At 40.8% G+C, this 21183-nt stretch overlaps 2 protein-coding genes across 2 annotated transcripts in view; one reads left to right on the forward strand and one right to left on the reverse strand.

Moving 5' to 3' along the window:
- The window catches only part of hars1.L (histidyl-tRNA synthetase 1 L homeolog), a 28058-nt gene extending 26676 nt beyond the window's left edge, over positions 1-1382 (reverse strand). Inside the window, exon 1 of the mRNA XM_018252050.2 lies at positions 1255-1382. The gene's annotated coding sequence lies outside the window, so the exon portion shown is untranslated. The remainder of the gene's footprint in view (positions 1-1254) is intronic.
- Positions 1383-1464: 82 nt separating this feature from the next.
- On the forward strand, positions 1465-20859 carry zmat2.L (zinc finger matrin-type 2 L homeolog). The gene is given in 6 exon segments (NM_001095182.1): positions 1465-1504; positions 5715-5808; positions 8964-9087; positions 15120-15193; positions 18481-18626; positions 19305-20859. Coding segments are annotated over 6 exon segments (600 nt in total). The 5' UTR covers positions 1465-1486; the 3' UTR covers positions 19449-20859.
- The last annotated feature ends 324 nt before the right edge of the window (positions 20860-21183 follow it).

The raw sequence follows: 21183 nt of genomic DNA on the forward strand, positions 1-21183 counted from the left end.
AAACGGAAATTTCAGTATACTGAAATAAACATATTAACAATAAAGATTTTTTATTTGATTTGAGTAAAAGAATAATATGCTCTTAACAAGCAAGGCCCACCCCAATGCTCGCATATTTGCCGTGGCCACTCCCCAATTATGCTCAGCTTCAGGGTTAGACTGGGGGGGCCATCGGGGCTGCTGTCTCAGGGCCCCCCTCTAGACCCCCCTGCTGCGTCGGCGCACTGCGCCGTGTGTGCGCGCAATGTTTTTGCCGCGACTGCCCAACAAAGGGAGGTTGCGGCAGGAAGAAGCCACGGATCTGGGCCGGTGTGACCCACAAGAGCTGGAGGCCACCGGGTTTTTTCCCAGTGTCCTGCCGGCCCAGTCCCACCCTGCCCAGCTCTGCCATTATCAATCAAACCCTCCACACTCACCAAAGCACCATCCCTTTCACCTTTTTCAAGTTTTTTTATATAGCAGGGCCCCCTTTGCCATAGAGTTCCTGCCTGCCCAGATGAGATAGGTTGAAGATCCCATGTCCATTTTAGCACTTTTCAGTTGTCTTTCATTTTTTATATATTTTTTTTTTTTTTTATTTACCTTCTGACTTTTTCTAACTTTCTATTGAGGGTCACTGACCCCATCTAAATAACAAATGCTCTGTAAAGTTACACATTTATTTTTTACGGTTTATTACTCAGGCCCTCTGCTCTTCATATTCCAGTCTCTTATTCATAGCAATGCATGGTTGCTAGGGCAATTTGGACCTTAGCAGCCAGATTGCTGAAATTGCTGCAAACTGAAGAGCTGCTGAATAAAAAGCTAAAAAAAAAAAAACACACATAATAAAAAATGCAAATTGTGTCAGAATGTCACTCTCTACATCACACTAAAAGTTAATTTAAAGGTGATCAACCCTTTTAAGCTTTGTATCTGTCACCAAAGGGACTACATCTCCTCCCACCAGCTGAGACTTGTACCATTTGAAGCTGACACCTCTGTTTTTGTATGGCAGTACATTTTTTCAGTGAGAAACTTTGGGGTGTGAACCCCTCTAAGAAAAAACGTGCTGTTTGGCAATATGGAGACTGCTGCTGGGTGTCCAATTGCACACACACTGATTTACAGTATATAGCACATCCCAGCCTGTTCAAATGAACATGTCACCTTCACCCCCCATTCAGCAGTGTCTGTGCTCCTTCTCTACTCTATGATCCAGATGGAGGACTGTCTGTAACAATGTACAATGATACAACGGAGAATGCAACTTGCCTTTATAATTGCCGACAACGATATGAAGTTTCACGCTGTCTCTCGTTCTTTAATAGCCATAAACCAGATTGGTTTTCAGACCATGTGCCCAAAATAAAGATGGCGCGAGACGCACGCTGACAGACGGAAGTCACTGTCATTTGATAGGCTGAGCATAGCAACTAAGGCGGCTCATTACAAGCGTCTTCCCTTTGACGTCATTCAGCGCGACAAGAGGTCTGGGCCGGGCAAGATGGCGTCGGGAAGCGGAGTGAGTATGGAGGGCTTGATCTGTATAGAACCACTGTTTATTCTCCGTTGGGGATCGCTTTCACACAAACACAAGGTTTTGGAAATTGCTTTTCCGTTTGGGGGTTCTAGCTTCTATAAAAAAAACAACATCCAGCATCCTTAGGGCGTCAGAGTGTATGTTGTCTTTATAGTGCACCAGGGACAATAACCAGCTCCCATTTGTTTCCCTTTTGCATTCATGTGTCAAAGCAGTTGTAAATAACTTTAAATGAGTTAACTTTCAGTATGATGTAGAGACTGATATTCTGAGACATTTTGCAATTGGGTTTCATTTTCTATTATTTGTGGTTTTTGAGTTATTTAGCTTTTTATTTAGAAGCTCTTTCAGCAATCTGGTTGCTTGTGTCCAAATTACCCTAGCAACCATGTATTGATTTGAACAAGAGACTGGAATATGAATAGGAGATGGCCTGAATGGAAAGATCAGTCATAAAAAGTTGTAATAATCCATTTGTAGCTTTACAGAGCATGTGATTTTAGATGGGGTCAGTGACCCCTGTTTGAAAGCCGACAAGTCAGAAGATGAAGGCAAATAATTCATAAACTATAAAAAAAAGACAAAATGAAGACCAATTGAAAAGTTGCTTAGCATTGGCCATTGTAAAACATACTAAAAGTAAACGAAAAGGTGAACCACTCCTTTAAAGGAGAAGGAAACCCCCTGGGCGCAAAAATCCCTCCCTCCTCTCCCCCCCCTGGCCTACCTGTCCCCCCAGGCAAATGCACCTTGATACTCACCCCTCTGCGCAGGTCCTGTCCACGGAGTTCACAGGCGCCATATTCTCCCGAGCGGTCTTCTTCCTGCTTTGACCGGCGTTTTTGGCGCATGCGTAGTAAGAGCATTTACCAGTACAGATGTACTGCGCCGAAAGTCACAAAGTTTTTCACTTCGTGACTTTCGGTACCGGTAAATGCTCCTACTGTGCATGCGCCAGAAGATGCCGATTAATCCAGGGAGAAGATGGCGCCTGTGAACTCCGTGGACAGGACCTGCGCAGAGGGGTGAGTAACAAGTTTGGGGCATTTGCCCGGGGGGACAGGTAGGCCAGAGGCGAGGAGGGGCAACACAGGGGAGGGGGGGAGGGATTTTTGTGCTCAGGGGGTTTCCTTCTCCTTTAAGCTGATCTACACCTCTCAGCAGCCAGTAAATTTAACGCTTCCTGTTATTTGCTGCAAATTCTTGGTCTGGTGTGTGAGTAAAGTGTGGGTGGATATGAGGAGTGACCCCTCACCCCTCCCCAATGTGTATTTGATTTCTCAGAACAGTAACAGTATAATTGGGTTATATTATACAGGTATGGGACTCATCCAGAATGCTCGGTACCTGGGATTTTCCAAATGACTGATCTTTCCAAAATTTGGATCTTCATACCTTAGTTCTAGTAGAAAATCATGTAAACATGAAATAAACCCAATAGGCTGGTTTTGCATCCAATAAGGATTAATGATATCTTAGTTTGTACAAGCTACAGTTATAGGGTACAAGTGTATCACCTTTTCAGCCATAGTCCTAACAATATCTAAGCGCAAATACGTTTTGTTTTCCACTTCTCATTTTAGCTGAATTTTTAGCTGGATTCTTACGTTTAAAAGTTTATAGTTCTGTTGCTATCAGATCTCTATAGGGAATAGTTTAACAATAAACCAAGTAAATACAGGCCTGAACCAGTACACAATACACAATGTATAAATGTAGCAAGGAGAAAGGAAAGTATATGGATTGCAATGGGTCAATAGATTTCAACTGGACTAGTTCACTATCACACCCCTTTACACTTACCAGAGGGTTAAACACATAGGATAGAAACAACATCTCATTTAAAAGCCACCACCATCCTTGTATGCCAGGGGTGTCCAAACTTTTTGCAACAAGGGCCAGATTTGGTGAGTTGAAAATGTGTGGAAGTGGAGTCTGTTTGGACTTATTTTCCACCCCTCATTTAAACAAGGAATCGCATAGCTGTAATATTTGGACACATTAGTCATTAGTGAAATGATCTGCCATTTGGTCTATATTGCTGCCTGTGTGATGAAGGTATTAGCAATATACACATACTGGCACGTATTGACGCCCAGGCCAGATTTGTGGCGAGGCCACAAAGGTGCAGGCCTAGGGTTGCCACCTTTTCCTAAAATTGGAGGCGGGAACAAAAGGGGGCAGGCCATGATGTAAGAGGGGGAGGTGCTGTGACATAAAATAGGGCGGGTTGTGTCCCGGAGATCGACAGGAGGAGCAAAAAAGTTAAGTTTCCAAGGGATTGGGGGTGGGCCAAGGGGTCTTGTTAAGGGTATTACAAATTTACCGGCAGCTACATTGCCGGTAAATTTGTAATACCGTCCTTGGCAGGTGTTTTACCTACCGGCCATGTGGCAACCCTACCCAGGCCTAGGGCGGCACTATTTTAGGGGCGGCATGCTTCCTAGCCTCAATCCAAGGGAGCACTGGGGACGCGTACTCCTGTATGCATCATCCCCACTGCTCAGACACATGCGCACGCTCACGCACGGGCGGTGCGAGCACAGGTGCTGGCACTAGGACCCAGTGGCCTTGGGGCGCCGCAGCAGCACAAAATCCGGGCCTGGTGATGCGCAGCTCTCGCATACTTCTTTCGTTTACTGTACTGGCACGTCAGTATGTCTATTGCACCTTCAGCCCTAAAGAAGTATGCGAGAGCGGCACGTAACTACGTGCCAATATGCGTCTATTGTTAACACCTTCAGCACACAGGCAGCAGTATAGACCAAGTGGCAGATCATTTTATTAATGTGCCCAAATATTACTGCTACGTGATATCTGATTGCACTGTGCTGGGGGGCATATTAGTAATTTCATGATGGAGGCTGCGGGCCGGTGTAAATTTAAAAAAGGGGCTGCAATTGACCCCCTGGCCGCACTTTGTATGCCTTTGTGATAATGTACAGTTATCCTTTAAAACTTCAACCTAGGTATAGCAGGCTGCTCCAAATAAACCGTGGCTACTTTACAAACCCCCAGTGTAAATTCCTTAGTTAGTTTTCATAAACCCACTATGTCCATACTCTTCCTGTAAGGCAGGATACTAAACGGACATAGTGGGGTTGTAAAAACTTACAAAGGAGCTAAGTAGCCACTAATGGACATAGTAGCTCTGTGAAAATGAAATAGTTGCTAAACAGACACTGCAATTTAATCTTCAGCAACTTAAAGGAGACTTAAACAGACATATGTAAAATACAAGAATGTGCCAGTGCATTCAATTCTTTTCGATATAGAAGGAATGTGCTTTAAAAAGTAGTGTTTCTGGTTACTTTATTGAAAATTAAAGCAAAAACCCTTCTGTTCCCGTCCATGTGTTCCACTTCCTGCTGCCTCCTTTCCCAGGCAATGCCAGCGGCACTCGGCACACTGCACTGTAGGATAGGAACCAATCAGCAGCTAGGCTGACCTGATAGGGAACTGAAGCCTGTCTTTGCTTGTGTAACTGCAGGGCTGTCAATGGTTGTCCACCCTCCTACTGTGCTTCTGGCAGAGACCATTAGAACACGCCAACCCTTCATTTTAAATGGGGACCAGAGAACATCTAAGCGGATCTCAAATTGAGGCTAATTTTGAAGACAATATTCATTTACAGCAGAAAGTAAAACAAGCACCATATAGTTTACATTATTGCCTACAAAATTACGGGGTTTCATTTACCCAGTATGTCTCAAAGTCAGCAAAGCTCCTATCCAATTGCTAGAGCAGGCTCATTTTTGTTTGGCTGCACCTCTGTTCAGTGGATAGGTTTAAATTCAGCATTAGATGGTATACTTATTCTTCCTAGTGGCACCCCTGAATTCAACGTGATAATGTGTCCTACACTAAAATGCATTGATCATGTGTTGATACCCTTTTATGTGAAAATAATTTATTCTCTATATTACGCTTTATAACACAGCCCTGATCTTTGTTCTTTAGTTTTTCACGGTGTACTTTGTACTCTGGTTTTTACTTATACTTTTTGTTTCATTGTAGCTTTTCCTTTCTAGTTTTTTCTGATCAAGATCTCTTTTGTAATACGCCTTCATGTGTGGGGTTTACTGTGTGATCTGATTGATGGGGGACTTCTTGGGTGCCTTCCATGTCAAGTTTGTGTTTGAAGTCTTGTCATTTTTCTGAAAGGTAATATGTATATTGTGTTCTTCCACAGTCGAAAAATGCAGACTTCCGTCGGAAGTGGGACAAAGATGACTATGAGAAACTTGCACAGAAGCGAATTACAGAAGAAAGAGAAAAGAAAGATGGTTTGTATTTTTTTTATATTGTATAAGTAAAGAAGTTGATTGAGCAGTGTTATATAATTAATTTTAAAGGGGGGTTTAACCTCCCCCCCCCCCCCCGAAAAATGAATGTGCTTGAAACTATACCATCTAAAAGGGGAACTATTGCGAAAATGAAAAATCAATATATGCTTCCCCATACTGAAATAAGAAATTCTGTACCGTTTCTGAAATGATCAAGTTTATCTTCACTATCCCTCTCAAAACCCGACCCCCCCTACCTCCTCCCCCCCCTAGACTAGCTTCCCCCCCCCCCCCACTAGCCACTAACTTTTTACTTACCCCCTCGGTGCAGTTTCTGTTCACGGCAGCCATCTTCTTTCTTCGTTAAACTTTGGAAGCAGCACAGAGTTTAGGTGCATGCGCAGTTGGAGTTATGTTATGGCCCCGAACAACTGTACATGCGCTGAAAGTCACGAAATTTTCTCGTGACTTTCGGCGCATGCGCAGTTGTTTAGGACAGGAATATTACTCCAAGTGCGCATGTGTCGTACATGCTGGTCTGCTTCCGCTTAGTGTTTAATGTTTTTTTTTAATTTATGTTTAATGGAGAAAAGAAGATGGCTGCTGTGAACTCCTGAGGACAGAATCTGCACCGAGGGTTAAGTAGAAAATTAGGGGCAGACCCCCCGGGGGGGGGGGCAGCTAGGCTGAGAGTGAGGAGATGAATTCTCCTTTAATAAATCTGCCCCTTAGTGCTTATTAACACTTCTTGTATAAGTTACGGGCTTCAATGGGCAGAAAAAATGGATGAGGTCTAAGAAGAAAATTCCTTCAAAGGAGCAGTACTGCATCCTGGTCTTGAGTCTTTTGGATAGTGTAACAATAAGGTCCAATATTAGAAGTTTTACACAGTTAATATGGTTTTCCTCCAACTAGAGCAAGAACTGTGCAGAGAGAAATGCTCAAAGTATGTTCCAGAGATGATTTAACACCAAAGGGTCCTGGGCAGCAAAATAAAGCATGATATTGACAATATAAAGAGAGCATTTGGGGGAGGAAATGTTTCGGTTTAGATAATGTTTCTAAATCAGGTAAGGATTACAGCAAACAAGCAACATTTTGATATGTACATAGCTGTTAAATATAGTAGGCCTAGGTGTCTGCAAGAGAGGTGAAATCTCCAGAGGGATCCATTGCAAGCTGAGCGGTCACATGTAATAGTGTAAGTGACAGGTTGACATTCTCTGATATGTTAGGTTGAATTATTATTATAATGGACAAAGAAAAGTGCTAATGCCACTCAATACATTGATTAGAAAGGTTAGTGGACAGAGTTCCTCCATATCAGAAAGGCCCTTTTTTCTTGTGTTTTTCCTTGGTTGCTTTCTTTATCATTATTGTTTAGGCATGTCACAGAATTCAAATGGAAATACAGCTTTGTGCTGCTCTAATGCAAATGTGTGGCCAAAGTCACTGCAGCTGTAAATCTGACCTTGCCATATACACGGCTATAGAACATTAGGGATAATCTGTGGTATCTACTCGAGTGCCGTTAATCCTTATGATGGATTCAGGTGTCAGAACAGACCATGCATATACTAAAAATCACAAGGATCCACCAAGAACATGTCCCTACTTATCTGACTGGGTCATTTTTACATTTTTATGGTTCGCCTTCTGTCAGTGATTGACTTCACCTTGTTCTGCTAGCAGAATACCAATTGCAGTACTCCTCAAATGTGCTCCTCCTTCCAAATCTAATGGTCTAGAATAAAGCCTGAAATATACTTATTTATATTTGAAAAAGTCTGCCCACAGAAATATTTTTTTCTTATTTTAAATTTCACTTACTGATGTAATGATCGACATGAGGAGGACTAGGGTGCATGTAGTGACCTCTACTGAGGTTATTGTAAATCTGAACACCTAGAGGCCCATTTATTAAAGGCTGAATTTATCTCAATATTTTATGAAAAGAACTCTGACTAAATCTGCACGGGTTTTTCTCCTTATTTATTAATACACTTTCCCGAAAATTTTGTTTGTGGGGGGAAAAACCTGAAGAAATCTCAAAAAGAAATTAATGTACGAATTTTTCGGAATATATATTATATAATATTATATAATATTTGGGACTTTTCCCATTGATTTATATGCAACCTCAAAAGGTCTGATTCGGATTCTGACTTTTTTCCATCCTCGGGGTATAATAAATCACGATTTTTTTTTTCTTTCCCACTAAAAATTCAGATTTTATAGTAAAAAAAAAACAAAACACCATTTGGAGTTAGTAAATAACCCCTTAGTCTTATGTACCTAGCTGCTATACTGTACATTTCATTGGTCTTTAGGTGACTACTTCACATCTTAAAACCGGGCCTGAGGGGTGTGATAATTTGATAGGCTGGGCATCTCATGTAAGCAGCCTATCAGAGTGTTTTACTCAGACAAGGCCATGACAGAGCAGGACGTCATCCGTCTCATGGGTGATAAAACACCCCAAAATATCTACCCCTCTGCATTCATTAGAATCACTTCATGTAAAATACTTTACATGCAGCGATTCTGCGTAGTCATGCAAAAATACAGAAGGAGGCGGTTTTGCACGGTTACCCAGGATTTCATTGGGAAATTTAAAGCACAACTACAAGTATTTTCTGAGTGGCAGTCTGGTACATAGCAGTGCCCCTGACCTGCAGAGAGAAAGAGAGGACATAGTATTTAGTTCTAAACTGTGTTTCTATGCAGCATTTTTACAATTATTAGTGCTGTCAGTCTGTAGAATCATAGGTTTCAGTGAGCAGTCTTTACTGTTTGCACACGTGTGTCCTCATTTCCGCACTGTTGAGACATGCCAGAACACAAAAACATCTGTGTTCATGCACCCTAAGCTCAATGTGAAGGAGGCAGAAAAGGCTCTATAACTGCAAATTGAAATATTCTTAAATTCAATTTCATTCAGGCCCTTACTGCTTGAAAATGTTGAGTTTTAGGAAATCTCTGCACTGGGCAATTTAAAACACACCATTGTGCTGGTCTTTTTTATTTTTTTTATCTCCTCACTTTTTGCACAGCCCTTGCATATGGTGGCACATGATTCACGAAAGCCAGATCACATTGTTTATATACAGTGAAAATCATGCATCTGTATTAACACACCATGTATTGTTTTCTAGGCAAACCTGTACAACCCATTAAAAGAGAATTACTCCGACACAGAGACTATAAGGTGGACCTGGAGTCCAAGCTGGGAAAGACCATTGTCATTACAAAGACCACTCCACAGTCTGATATGGGAGGGTAAGTAGTATATAACGTGGCAAGGAATATGATCATTCAGCGAATCGGCATTTAAAAGTGCAGGTAGGTGTTGCTATGTGTCATTGGTGATGGTGGAAAAGGGAGGCCTAATTTTTTGGTGAGCCAGGTGGTATGGACCATAATAGGATGGGAAAGGTATGGTTACGGAGACATCCACCCCTCCCCAAACACATTAGTTAACCGAGCTCCTGCAGCAGAATTCTGTACTGGAATCCATTTTTCAAACAGACAGACATATATTTGACATGAGGCAGAAAATGTTCTTACTTTCCCAAATTGTCTTAGCCTAGGGAAACAGTACTTCCTCCTGTTGAGTTTAAGGGCAATGGCAGACATCACTTTGTTGCCCTCAAGAGATCTCGCTCCCTGCAGTACCTGAAGATACCATTGCTCCCTATGTAAATCACTGCAGGTAAAACCGATATTTTCATGCAGTTTTGCTGCTTTGCCTGTATGAAGAGTGGGTTACAAAGTGCGGTAGGCCATTTCCCTAAGGCATTTTCATTTTCCTCTGCTTGCTTTTTCTCTGTAGTTGGAGAGAAGTCTATGCACAGTCCTATGCTCTACAGTCTCTCTCTGCGCTGCACAGGCCTGTGTACAGACACGAGCAGATATCCAAACTATGCATTTTCTTGCCCACAACCCTTCTGTTTGCCTACAGGCCAACATCAGAGAGAAAGAAGCGAAGGATGTGACATTGGTCTAAGGCAGGAGTGCCCATACTTTACTAATGCTAGGTCTACTTTTAGTTGTCCCATTATGATCTACATCCATAAAACCATTGTTAGATTTTGTTTGTACTGGAATCGGTTATTTAAGTGAGCTCTACTAGGAAAGGGAGCCCCATCAGTACTTCAGTACCAACATGTCGATAAGACACATTTTAAGACATATTTGTAATGTCCACAGTTCACTAACACAGAACTCATTCTTCCCACAACAATATAAGGGGATATCGGTAGTTCTCAAAGTGAGAGCAGCATAAAGTAATACTCAATTCCACTAAGCAATAAGACTGCTGAATGTGCTGCCCCCTGCTCTTGTTCCGTGTTGATCTTGTTGAAAATCAGGCTAATTCCCTTTATAATAATGAAATTGCCTGTGGTTACCCCTTTATATAAAATGTTTCCTTATATTGAAGATTCCATAAACGAACACCAATGTATGTGCTATAAAACCAATATAATGGCTCGTTCTCTGACATTTCTGTTGATTTATGAGCCTCTGTTGGACAGCCGTTATAGATTGATTGTTTATTATGTACCGTATCATTAAATATCGATTTGTCAGGCACTGAGTTTTGACAAGCCTTATGCAGACTTCAGCTCAATAAGTGGCATTCCGCTAGTAAAATAGTGTTAAATGACTGTAAAATGGAAATAAATAGAAAAGGGAACTTACAGTTAAAGACCATAAAGGCTTGCATTGGAGAGTCTCACTTTCAGTCCTGGTCAATAAAATACAATGTGATTTATGATTATTCTGACCTTAAAGGGGTGGTTCACCTTCGAGTTAACTTTTAGTATGTTATAGAACGACAGATTCTAAGCATCTTTTCAATTGGTCTTCATTATTTTTTACAGTTTTTTAATTACTTGCATTTTTCATCTGAATCTTTCCAGCTTTCAAATGAGGTTCACTGACGCCATCTAAAAACAAACGCTCTGTAAGGCTTCACATTTATTGTTATTGCTTTTTATTACTCATCTTTCTATTCAGGCCTCTCTTGTTCATATTCCAGTCTCTTATTCAAATCAATCAAAAATTAGAGCAGGAACTCTGGTGCAAAACTAGCAACACACTTCAGTGGTTCTATAAAATCAGTATCTGCAGCATTTCTCTATCATTTTTAAGCCCAAAACATATTGTTGTATATATCCACTAATTATTAATGGACACATATTTGAATGCATATAGAAATATACAGTATAATATTACCACACTCATCAAATACAGTTGTATATCTTTAAATATAAGGGGAATCAAGTTAAATATGGCCATATACTCATAGCAGTGCACACATTCAGGCAATAAATACTATTTCCCTTGATTTTTGGTTCGATTGGGGCCAGCTGAGGGACATTCCAGGCATTTGGCCTTCTCACCCCAAAAATCTGCCCTTGTTTCATTGTGTTTGGTCTGAGCAGATTTCAGTATGTCTAAAGATATTGCTTTGTTCTTTAGCTGCTGTTGTCTATAAATGCTTTGTTGAAAGTACTGTTTATAATACAAAGCAACCTGAGCTTCAGCAGTATATCGCTGATATTTTCCCTTTAAAAGGATTCTGTCATGATTTTTATCTAAATTACACTTAGGGGCAGATTCACTAAGGGTCGAATTTCGAAGTAAAAAATACTTCGAAATTCGACCCTCGAATTGAAATCCTTCGACTTCGAATATCGAAGTCGAAGGATTTAGCGATAATCCTGCGATCGAACGATCGAAGGATTTTTCGTTCGATCGAACGATTAAATCCTTCGAATCGAACGATTCGAAGGATTTTAATCCAACGATCGAACGAAAATCCTTCGATCAAAAAAAGGTTAGCAAGCCTATGGGGACCTTCCCCATAGGCTAACATTGACTTCGGTAGCTTTTAGGGGGTCGAAGTAGGGGGTCGAAGTTTTTTTTAAAGGGCAAGTACTTCGACTATCGAATGGTCGAATAGTCGAACGATTTTTACTTCGAATCGTTCGATTTTGTTCGATTTCGATCGAATTCGAACGAATTTAACCAATTCGATGGTCGAAGTACCCAAAAAATACTTCGAAATTCGAAGTATTTTTCATTCGAATCCTTCACTCGAGCTTAGTGAATCTGCCCCTTAGACTGCAAATAATTTACTCTACGATATAAAATTGAATTCCTGAACCAGCAAGTGTATTTTTTTTTTTAGTTGTAATATTGGTGTGTATGCAGCCATCTCAGGTCATTTTACCTGGTCATGTGCTTTCTGAGAGCCAGCACTTTAGGATGGAACTGCTTTCTGGCAGTCTGTTGTTTCTCCTACTCAATGTAACTGAATGTGTCTCAGTGGGACCTGGATTTTACTATTGAGTGCTGTTCTTAGATCTACGAGGAAACTGTTATCTTGTGTTAAGGAGCCGTTGTCTGGTTACCTTCCCATTGTTCTGTTAGGCTGCTCGGGGGAAAGTATGGGGTGATATCACTCCAACTTGCAGTACAGCAGTAAAGAGTGACTGAGCTTTATCAGAGCACAAGTCACATGACTGGGGCAGCTGGGAAACCAACAGTATGTCTAGCTCCATGTCAGATTTCAAAATTAAATATAAAAAAAATCTGTTTGCTCTTTTGAGAAACGGATTTCAGTGCAGAAGTCTGCTGGAGCAGCACTATTAACTGATGTGTTTTGGAAAAAATTCCCATGACAGTATCCCTTTAAAGTTTTCATTTACACAAGTGTTTACTCAGCACTGGGGTTTGCATGTAAAACCGAGTAATTAGGAGCTATTGAATAATTGAATTGCTCTTTTCTACATCTGTGTATTCATCGTGTACAATAAAAGCAGCACAGTAAATGATGAGAACAGAACATATTCTTGTATCATAGATATAGCTTTCGTGTAGAGACTTGTAGCTCTCCTCATATGAGTCTATCCATTAGAATTTTAGATAGGGATGCACCAAATCCAGGATTCTTTTTGGGATTTGGCCTTTTTCCGCAGAATTTGGATTCAGCCGAATCCAAGTGCCTGGCCGAACTAAATCCAAAAAAAAACACGTGACTTTTCATCACACAAACATGGAAATCAAAAAAAAATTGAATTGAGTTCTACTCACGCAGTTCTCTTTTCCCCTCTTTCCTTTAATTAACACCTACAAGTTAGGGTTTGGATTCAGTTAGGTATCCGGCTGCATCTTCTACAAAGATTTCAGGTGCATTCCTAATTGTAGAGAAAACTTCATATCTAAAGGGGGGAGGAAGAAGAGAAATTAGTAGATCATACCAAAATGCAATTCCAGTACAGTAGAAACGCCTAGTCCGTGTGTGTGTCTCTGTGGTTATGGCTGAATTACAAAAAAAGAGAAAAGAATCCCCCAATATAAGGAGCTACAAAATACCAACATATCAAATAGAACATTAATATATTTTAAAAACATCCACACCTTAAAATAAGCCACATGCTGGGCAGATAATAGACTCAATGGCAAGTCAAATATGACCACATCACAAAACTGTAATAACACCTACACTGAAAATGTTAATTGGTACCCGGGTACTGGGTTGTTGGATATGCCCAAGGCTATACATATGCGTATGCTGGCTTATCAAAAACTTATTGCAGAGGACACATCCAACTTCACAAAACCATATCCCATATTCTGGTGGTCAAAAAAAAGGAAAGAATAGCTAATAAACCCAGTCAACCCTTCTCGAACAAATTGTATGAAAACTGATCAGGCTGAACAACACCTCCAAGATAAGTCTCACTGCCAGTGGGGTAAGGTAAAAATGAAGGTAAGCTTTGAGTCTGTAAGTTCCAGATGTCAATGCCCAATGTGCATTTTGTCCTAATGGGCTTTTCTTCTTTGAATATGGGATATGGGTTTGTGAAGTTGGATGTGTCATCTGCTATATGTTTTTGAAGGAAGAAGCAGAAAGAGGATCACTCTGTGGTGCTTGTTGGAAGAACCCTAGGCTGGAGCTTTTTTCTGCTGATGGGGTATCCGGTAAAGTGAATGCAATCACTGCTGGGGGCGGGGTAGCCTCATTCTTGGCAACCCCGGTGATTGGTGACGCTCCTTCTCCTTTAACACAAGTTCCACTTAAGTGGCTTTCAAAAATATTTAGGTATGCACCGAATTCACTATTTGGGATTTGACTGAATCCTTCTTGAAGGATTCAGCCAAACCGAATCCGAATCTTAATTTACATATGAAAATTGGGGGTGGAAATAATTTTTTTACTTCCTTGTTTTGTGATGAAAAGTCACCTGTTTTCCCTTCCAGACCTTAATTTACATATGCAAATTAGGATTCTGTTCAGTCAGGCATAAGGATTCGGCTGAAGAAAAAGGCAGAATCTCAAACTGAATCCTGCATTCAGCGCATCCCTAAAAGTATTTTTCTGTTCGACCTTGAGCTCCCTTTATGTTTAATTGGAAGAGGAGGTTATAGCATGTCAAACATGTGCAATAAGTTTTAGGAATTTATTACATTTTCTCATTGTTCACCATTTTTCATATGCAACGTGCATTTCCTGAAAAGATCTCTTTATTACAAGTAACCAAATAACAAATCTATACATTTAGGTAATATTTAGGCATATTAATTTTTTTTATTCAGTACATAGTGTGCACATGCCCAGTTCTAGATTAAGCATCTATATTGTAGCATTTGGTTTCCTTTACTCATAGAAGACGGGGCTATGATCCTATTGCTTATTGTATGCAGTACATTCTTAATCAGGATATTTACATTGTCACTGCTTGCCTTGGATGTGACATACTTCATAAACATTGAAGGGCCTCTAGACCCATTTATCAGAAATAACTGCCGGTAACACTCGCACAGCTTTCAGCAGCCACTAAAATTTAAGATTCTACTTGTGTTGAGTTAGATAAGAGGGGTCATTTAGGAACCATTTTCCCCAGCATTTCTGTCAGTCTTCTTGTGCTCTGTGGCTTTATTTACAACTGTCTCCATTGGTTCTGTATGTGGTGCTGGGCCAATAGACAGAGCCTTTTAATGATCACGCATGGGCCCAATGGTAGCTTTAATGTCCTATGTATGGAGCCTGCAGATATGCGCTGTGAGACAGGTTTGGAAACCCCACTGTTCAAGGGCCCAGTCACAAACACTTTTATAACTTTAGCCACAAAAACTGGAGTCAACACACATGGTAGTTTTGCACATAAAAACTGAGCCTTAGTGTCACTGATTCTCTCTTCCTGAATGACCCCAAATGAACATTGCCCACTATGTAAACTGCATGTAGCTAAACTGAAACCTAGAACACAATTAAAACACTTGTCACTTTCTCTCCACAGCTACTATTGCAATGTTTGTGACTGTGTGGTGAAAGATTCAATCAACTTCTTGGACCATATCAATGGCAAAAAACGTAAGTGTGTTTTACATTTAAAGAAAGCGGCGGAGAAATCAGCGGCAGTTGTATACACTGTATGATCCTTTCACAAGTATACATGTGGATAGAATGAAACACCTACAGTACACAAGCCCATGCTGCATCAATAAGCAACTCTGATGTGTGTTGCTGGCTGCACTTACTTCGATACAGTCATGCAATCTGCATCTGAATTAAGTTCAGGATTGAAACATAGATTTTAATCTAATTTACCTACGCAAGCACTGCATAGGATTCAAATAAGCCAATTACCCTGTATAATTATAAACCCAATATGGAAATTGTTGTCGGTAGACTGATTAGGAACATAGTTGGTAAAGGAGGATCAGTATGTTGTGAACAAAAATTAACCAGCTGATGATTTTATATAGTGAATAAAATACCCCCTATTGTAAAATATAAGTCACCGAGGAGTTTCATGACCATATAAAAGCACAAAACCGAGTTCTTTTTATACAGGTCATGGAACTCCGAGGTTACTTCTAATATCCTCATATTTTCCAACAATGGGTCACTAGTGACGTCCGGGTCGGTGCGTCCTCCCACAACCAGTCAGGGAGACCTATAGAAGAGCTTAACCCGCACCTGCCCGCCACCCGCGAAAAGGAGTGCGAGGTCGGCCCGAACTCACCTGACCAATGGGTATCGGGCCGGCCCGCACATCACTACTATTCACCGTTTATAAGGATATAATTTACAAGATATTCATGGCTTTTGTGTATTATATCCTAATATGTGACCTGGCTTATAAATATCAATAAATCTTTTAAATCAATTTTAATTTTTTTTTTACAGAGAGAGCCTGAAATACTGCTATTCTGTCCATAAGTTTAGTCATTATTTCGAGTTAGGTTGCACTTCGTACCTCAGTAAAAACAGCTGCAATCTCCTTTAGAGCCCTCTATTCATTGTGGCTGTTGAGATACGTATATGTAAAACATTTTTGTTTAGGAATGTAAATCATAATTCTGAAAACTGCTAAATCCCCGGGTACGCCTGAGTGTTCCGCATGTAATTAATTGGTGATTGTTCAGCAGTGAAGGGCGTACGAGAAAAAGACATTTTGACATTTGCTTTGAAGGCTGTGCATTTGAACAAATGCAATGCGCTTTATCTGAAAGAACAGGTGCCGGTGACTCCTGTCTAATCAATTTGCTTTTATTTAAGAGCATTTGCTTTTAGTTACTTGCAAAGTTTCAGCTGCATTGAATAACTGACAGTGCTAGCTGGACTGTGTAATACAGTGAGCATGCTACGTTGAATTATTCAGAAGTTCTGCTGCCCACTATTTCTATTGTGCCTGGTGCAGGAGCCCTAAAACCTGGTCTTCATATCAAATTAGTTGTCCATGGTTTGGACGATGGCAGAAAAGGAATTAGCTCTGGGCCTCTTTGAGAGAAGTGGTGTAAAATCTCTTTAAAGTGGTGCTGTATAAATGACATGTCCAACTTGACTTGCAGCCAGCAGCTGACCTACTGCAACTCCCACTGTCTCACTGCTGAAAGGTTCCAGAGGGTTGCTGTGAACTGTAACGAGCTGGAGGGCTTCAGGTTGGACAAAGATATGTCCCTAGCTGTCTTGCTTGTTCAGGGGCCTCCCTCTTCTCTACTGTAATGGGCTCATAATTGGCTAACCAAGTTGTTCTTGAGAAACTGCCTGTGATTTTGTCAGCTTTTATAGTTGAAAACTGATATGAGGTCCCACATTTTTGACATGCACCAAATCAACCATTCTTAGGTTTGGCAACTACTGCATCTATTGACAGCAAATCCTAATTTGCTGCTTTAAATGTGGACAGATTTACTATCCCCACCACGAACAACCTGAATTCTCCTGCAGTGGTTATCTTAAGGGTCAGGGCACACAGGCAGATTCAGAGAGATTAATCTCCTCTTTTCAGGGCGACTAATCTCCCCAAACACCTCCCCTGCTTTCCCGCCGGCTTAAATGTAAATTGCCGGCAGGGTGGCACTCGGCGCAATTCGTTTTCCGGAGTCGCCCAAAGTTGCTTGACGAGGAAACTTCGGAAAACAAATTGCGTCGACTGCCATCCCACCGGCTATTTACATTTTACCCGGCGGGAAGGCAGGCGACACATTTCGCCCCAAAGAAGAGATTTGTCGCTGGACAACTAATCTCCCTGAATCTGCCTGTGTGCCCTGACCCTAAAAGATTCCTAAACTCATGCTGTATCGTATATGTTGACAAGAAGATAATGAATGTCCTTGACATAGAATGAGCCCATGCATATTGTAGCAGCAATGTTACAGTAGAACAAACTAGTCCTGAGACAGAGAAAATGTCCTGCCGATCCCATATGCTGGGAAATGTCATTTCTAGTGCGAAGTTGCACTGTAGGTTGATAGCAGATTTTACTGTGAGTGTCCCGCTATCTTTTTACCCAACTTACTTACTGTAAATGAACAGAAGGACCAGAAAACAGTTTTACACACACAACGTGCACTTAATGTCCCAATAAAAGCTGCCGACTTAGTCTTTCTTTATTGGCTTCTCTCCAGAGGGCTTGTCCAACTATCAACTGGCCTCAAAGTGGGCATATCACTTGGACCTCGGCAAACATGCAGATCTTTAAGTGTATGTCCAGCATTATTCTGCATCTCTAGAAATAAAAATATTTTTTATGTTTGTATATGTGAGAAACCCAGGGAGTTGTCTGCTTCTGAAAGTTACATTTCTGGCACTGTTTGAGTGGCTTGGTCCCCTAATATGTCCTTCCACCCGCTTTGCAGTTGAGCAGCGACCAAATGGTTTCCAATAGTGGAAAAATAAACATTCTGTGTCTATGACTATGGGGACAGGCAACTTTTCGCTCTAGCGAAAGCTCGTTACTCCGCAAATTCAGTAAAGCGTGAATTTTCAGAACGTTACTTCTTTCGCCAAAGTTTACTTCGCCACCTCAGACCAGGCGAACTGACAAAACAAAGCTACATCCTCCTCAATCTTATGTCAGTGACATCATATCCGGTATGCGGGAAATGCATTAAAGTTGTCAAAAACACTGGACTTTTGAAGGCAATCCTGCTTTAAAAAAAAGAAAAGTCACCAAACTATTAAAGATTTATGTATGAGGAAGTTTTTAAAACTAATTTGAGCAGCATGCAACATTTATATAAGGGCTTTATCAGAGTTCATTGAAATGTGCAGCCCATAGACATATGTTCTTGTGTGTATTATAAATAATAGAAATAAATAAAAGGGTGTGTGGTAGTTCTCATTTTAATTTCAAACTAACTCTATATCAGATCAAAGGAACTTGGGAATGTCCATGAGAGTAGAACGCTCAACGCTGGATCAAGTCAAGAAACGATTTGAGGTTAATAAGAAAAAAATGGAAGAAAAGCAGAAGGACTACGACTTCGAAGAGCGCATGAAAGAGCTCCGGGAAGAGGTATGCTTATTAAGCCTGGAATTCCACAAGCAAATATTAATTAGAAGCATCAGTGGTCAGATGCCCTCAGTGATACTGCGAGTAAAGAACCCCGAGTGCTTGTGGCCTAATCATTTTACAGGAATTCTGCAGACAAGAGAAATAGTCTCTCTTTACATCCAGTAATTTATGGAACATGAAGATTTTATTATCACATATTTCTATATGAAGGTGTAAAGACTTATTTTCTGTATGATGGGAGGTTCATAAGTCACAGTCTTAATGAACTAAATATAACTAATTGTAAACCCCTTTCCATGCTGGACTCTTTTAATCTTAAAGCATTCTGTTGCCAGTAAATACTGGAAAGACCAGAAATGTAGGATCTATAGATCCTGGAATTTACATAGTGATCTAGTGTATACATGAGTAGGTAATGATGAAATCCAAACATATCTTCTCTAAATAAGGACTTTCAACCGGGGCAGGATTGAGGCAAAAATTAGGCCCTTGGGACCAGCCAAGGTGAATGTAGATAAAAGTACAGAGGGACATATTTTATTGTGTAAAGCTAATGCCATTCATAGAGTATTCTCTCTTGAACACCTATAAAGGCTTCCGACATTTCGCCAAAGAGGCGCTTCCTAAAAGTCCACTCGATTACTTACCATTCTTGAACTGTTCTCTCTGCTCCTTTAGGAAGAAAAAGCACGAGCATATAAGAAAGAGAAGCAGAGGGAGAAAAAGCGAAAAGCAGAAGAAGATCTGGGATTTGAAGAGGATGATGAAATGGCTGCTGTCATGGGTTTCTCAGGCTTTGGGTCATCAAAAAAGGGTCACTAGTGTGACTCACCCCCAACCTGCAGAACCACGTGGGAAACTTTTTTTTTTTTTTTGGTTTTATATATATTTTTTTCATAGGGAGGGAGGCAAAGAAACAACCTTAAATTAGTTGGAAATGACCCGTGTCCTCAGCATCTTTGCCCCTGCAAACAGACTTTTAAATAAATCCATTGCCACTCTCACGCCTGCTGATTTTCATTATTGCCATCCATTGTGAGGAGGCTGGAGCCTAACACTTTTTTTAAATTGTTTTTTTTTTTTACAAGAAACAATGTCCCCCTGCCATGTAAATCTCCGAGCCGGCCCATAATATTTTTCAGTGTGTGTTCCGGTGGCCTTCTGCTCGGTATGTTTTTTTTTTTTTCTTTTTTTTGTGGTAATAAACATGAATAAAATCTTTGACTATTTTAGTAATGAGCAATGATAGCAATTTGCCTGTGACATAAGACAGTCTCAGTGTTAACTGTGCACAGTAGGGCAGCATGAAGTAGAGTCCTGCAGCGGGTCGGTTACCCGCAAAAACCTGTGGTACGTTGCGGTTAGAAGTTCCAGGTGCGGGTATAGACACGGGTCAGGCTGCGGGTCTTCTCAATAGTGGGTTTTACTCCTTTTTTCTGATCACGACTACTTCCGATGACGTCACTTCCTGTTTTCAATGACAGCACTTCCTGATTCTTGATGGTCAGTGGGTCTGGGTTGTGGATGAGGTACTTGCGGGTCCAATCGGGTAAGAATGTGGGTCCAGGTTGCAGGTACGGGTTCCAAAAATGGACCTGCGTAGGACTCTAGCATGAAGCACCTAGGTGGAAAAAAAAATAAATTTTTTGTCTGTTTATGATTCTTCAAGGTTCCTGAAATATTGACAGGCTTTTCAGTTGAACATGTTTGCCTAGTATCTCTAATGGATTCAATATATACACATATATATATACTGTATATATATCCTGTTTACATTTGCTCTAGCACCGTGGGGAACTGAGAAGCCTTAAATGCAGTCTGTTGGGTTTCTAATGCATTAAAAGGAAATGACAAGTCAGAATGGAAAGATGTTTATTTCTTCCCAACAAGAGAAACGCACACGGCCCACTGGAACGTTCTTACCTCCGGTGCATCGAGAGGGAAGTAATAGGAATTAACTCCAGTGCTACCGGCCAGCAAATATCAACCAGAGCTTCACAACTAAAGGCCTCACTCACTTTGTTGTATATTTTAGTGATTAAAGGGGTCCTCCACCCAAAAAACAGCAATTTGTTTGCCAAATGAAAGAAATGTGCACAAATACGTTTTCAGTGTTTTTAAAGTATCTCTAAGTGTAATTGCAGGTGAAAGCAGGGTTTGTTTAGCTTTTCTGTGCTGCGGGCCGTACTCTGTAAGGGGATTTAACCCCAAAAAATAAATACATGAATGTAAACTTAATCTAAGTGTTTTTCTTGAGTACTTTTGTAATGTGCATACCCTTTTAATTATTTATAATGGTTTACCAGCTATTAGCAGTTTCAACACTGCACTTTCTGGTTTCTGTTGGACATAACTGGAAAAAGATTTGCTTTTGCCACCTTAAGACTGAATATATCCACAAAAAAAAAATGAATTGCAAGCATGAGCTCTTAAAGGGGAAGGAAACCTCCTCGGCGCTAACCCCCCCCCTCCCGTGTATTGCCCCCCCTCCCTCCTCCCCCCTGGCCTACCCCTCCCGCTGGGCAAATGCCCCTAACTTGTTACTTACCCTTCTGCG

Source organism: Xenopus laevis, chromosome 3L, assembly GCF_017654675.1.
Source record: "Xenopus laevis strain J_2021 chromosome 3L, Xenopus_laevis_v10.1, whole genome shotgun sequence".
Taxonomy (NCBI): domain Eukaryota; kingdom Metazoa; phylum Chordata; class Amphibia; order Anura; family Pipidae; genus Xenopus; species Xenopus laevis.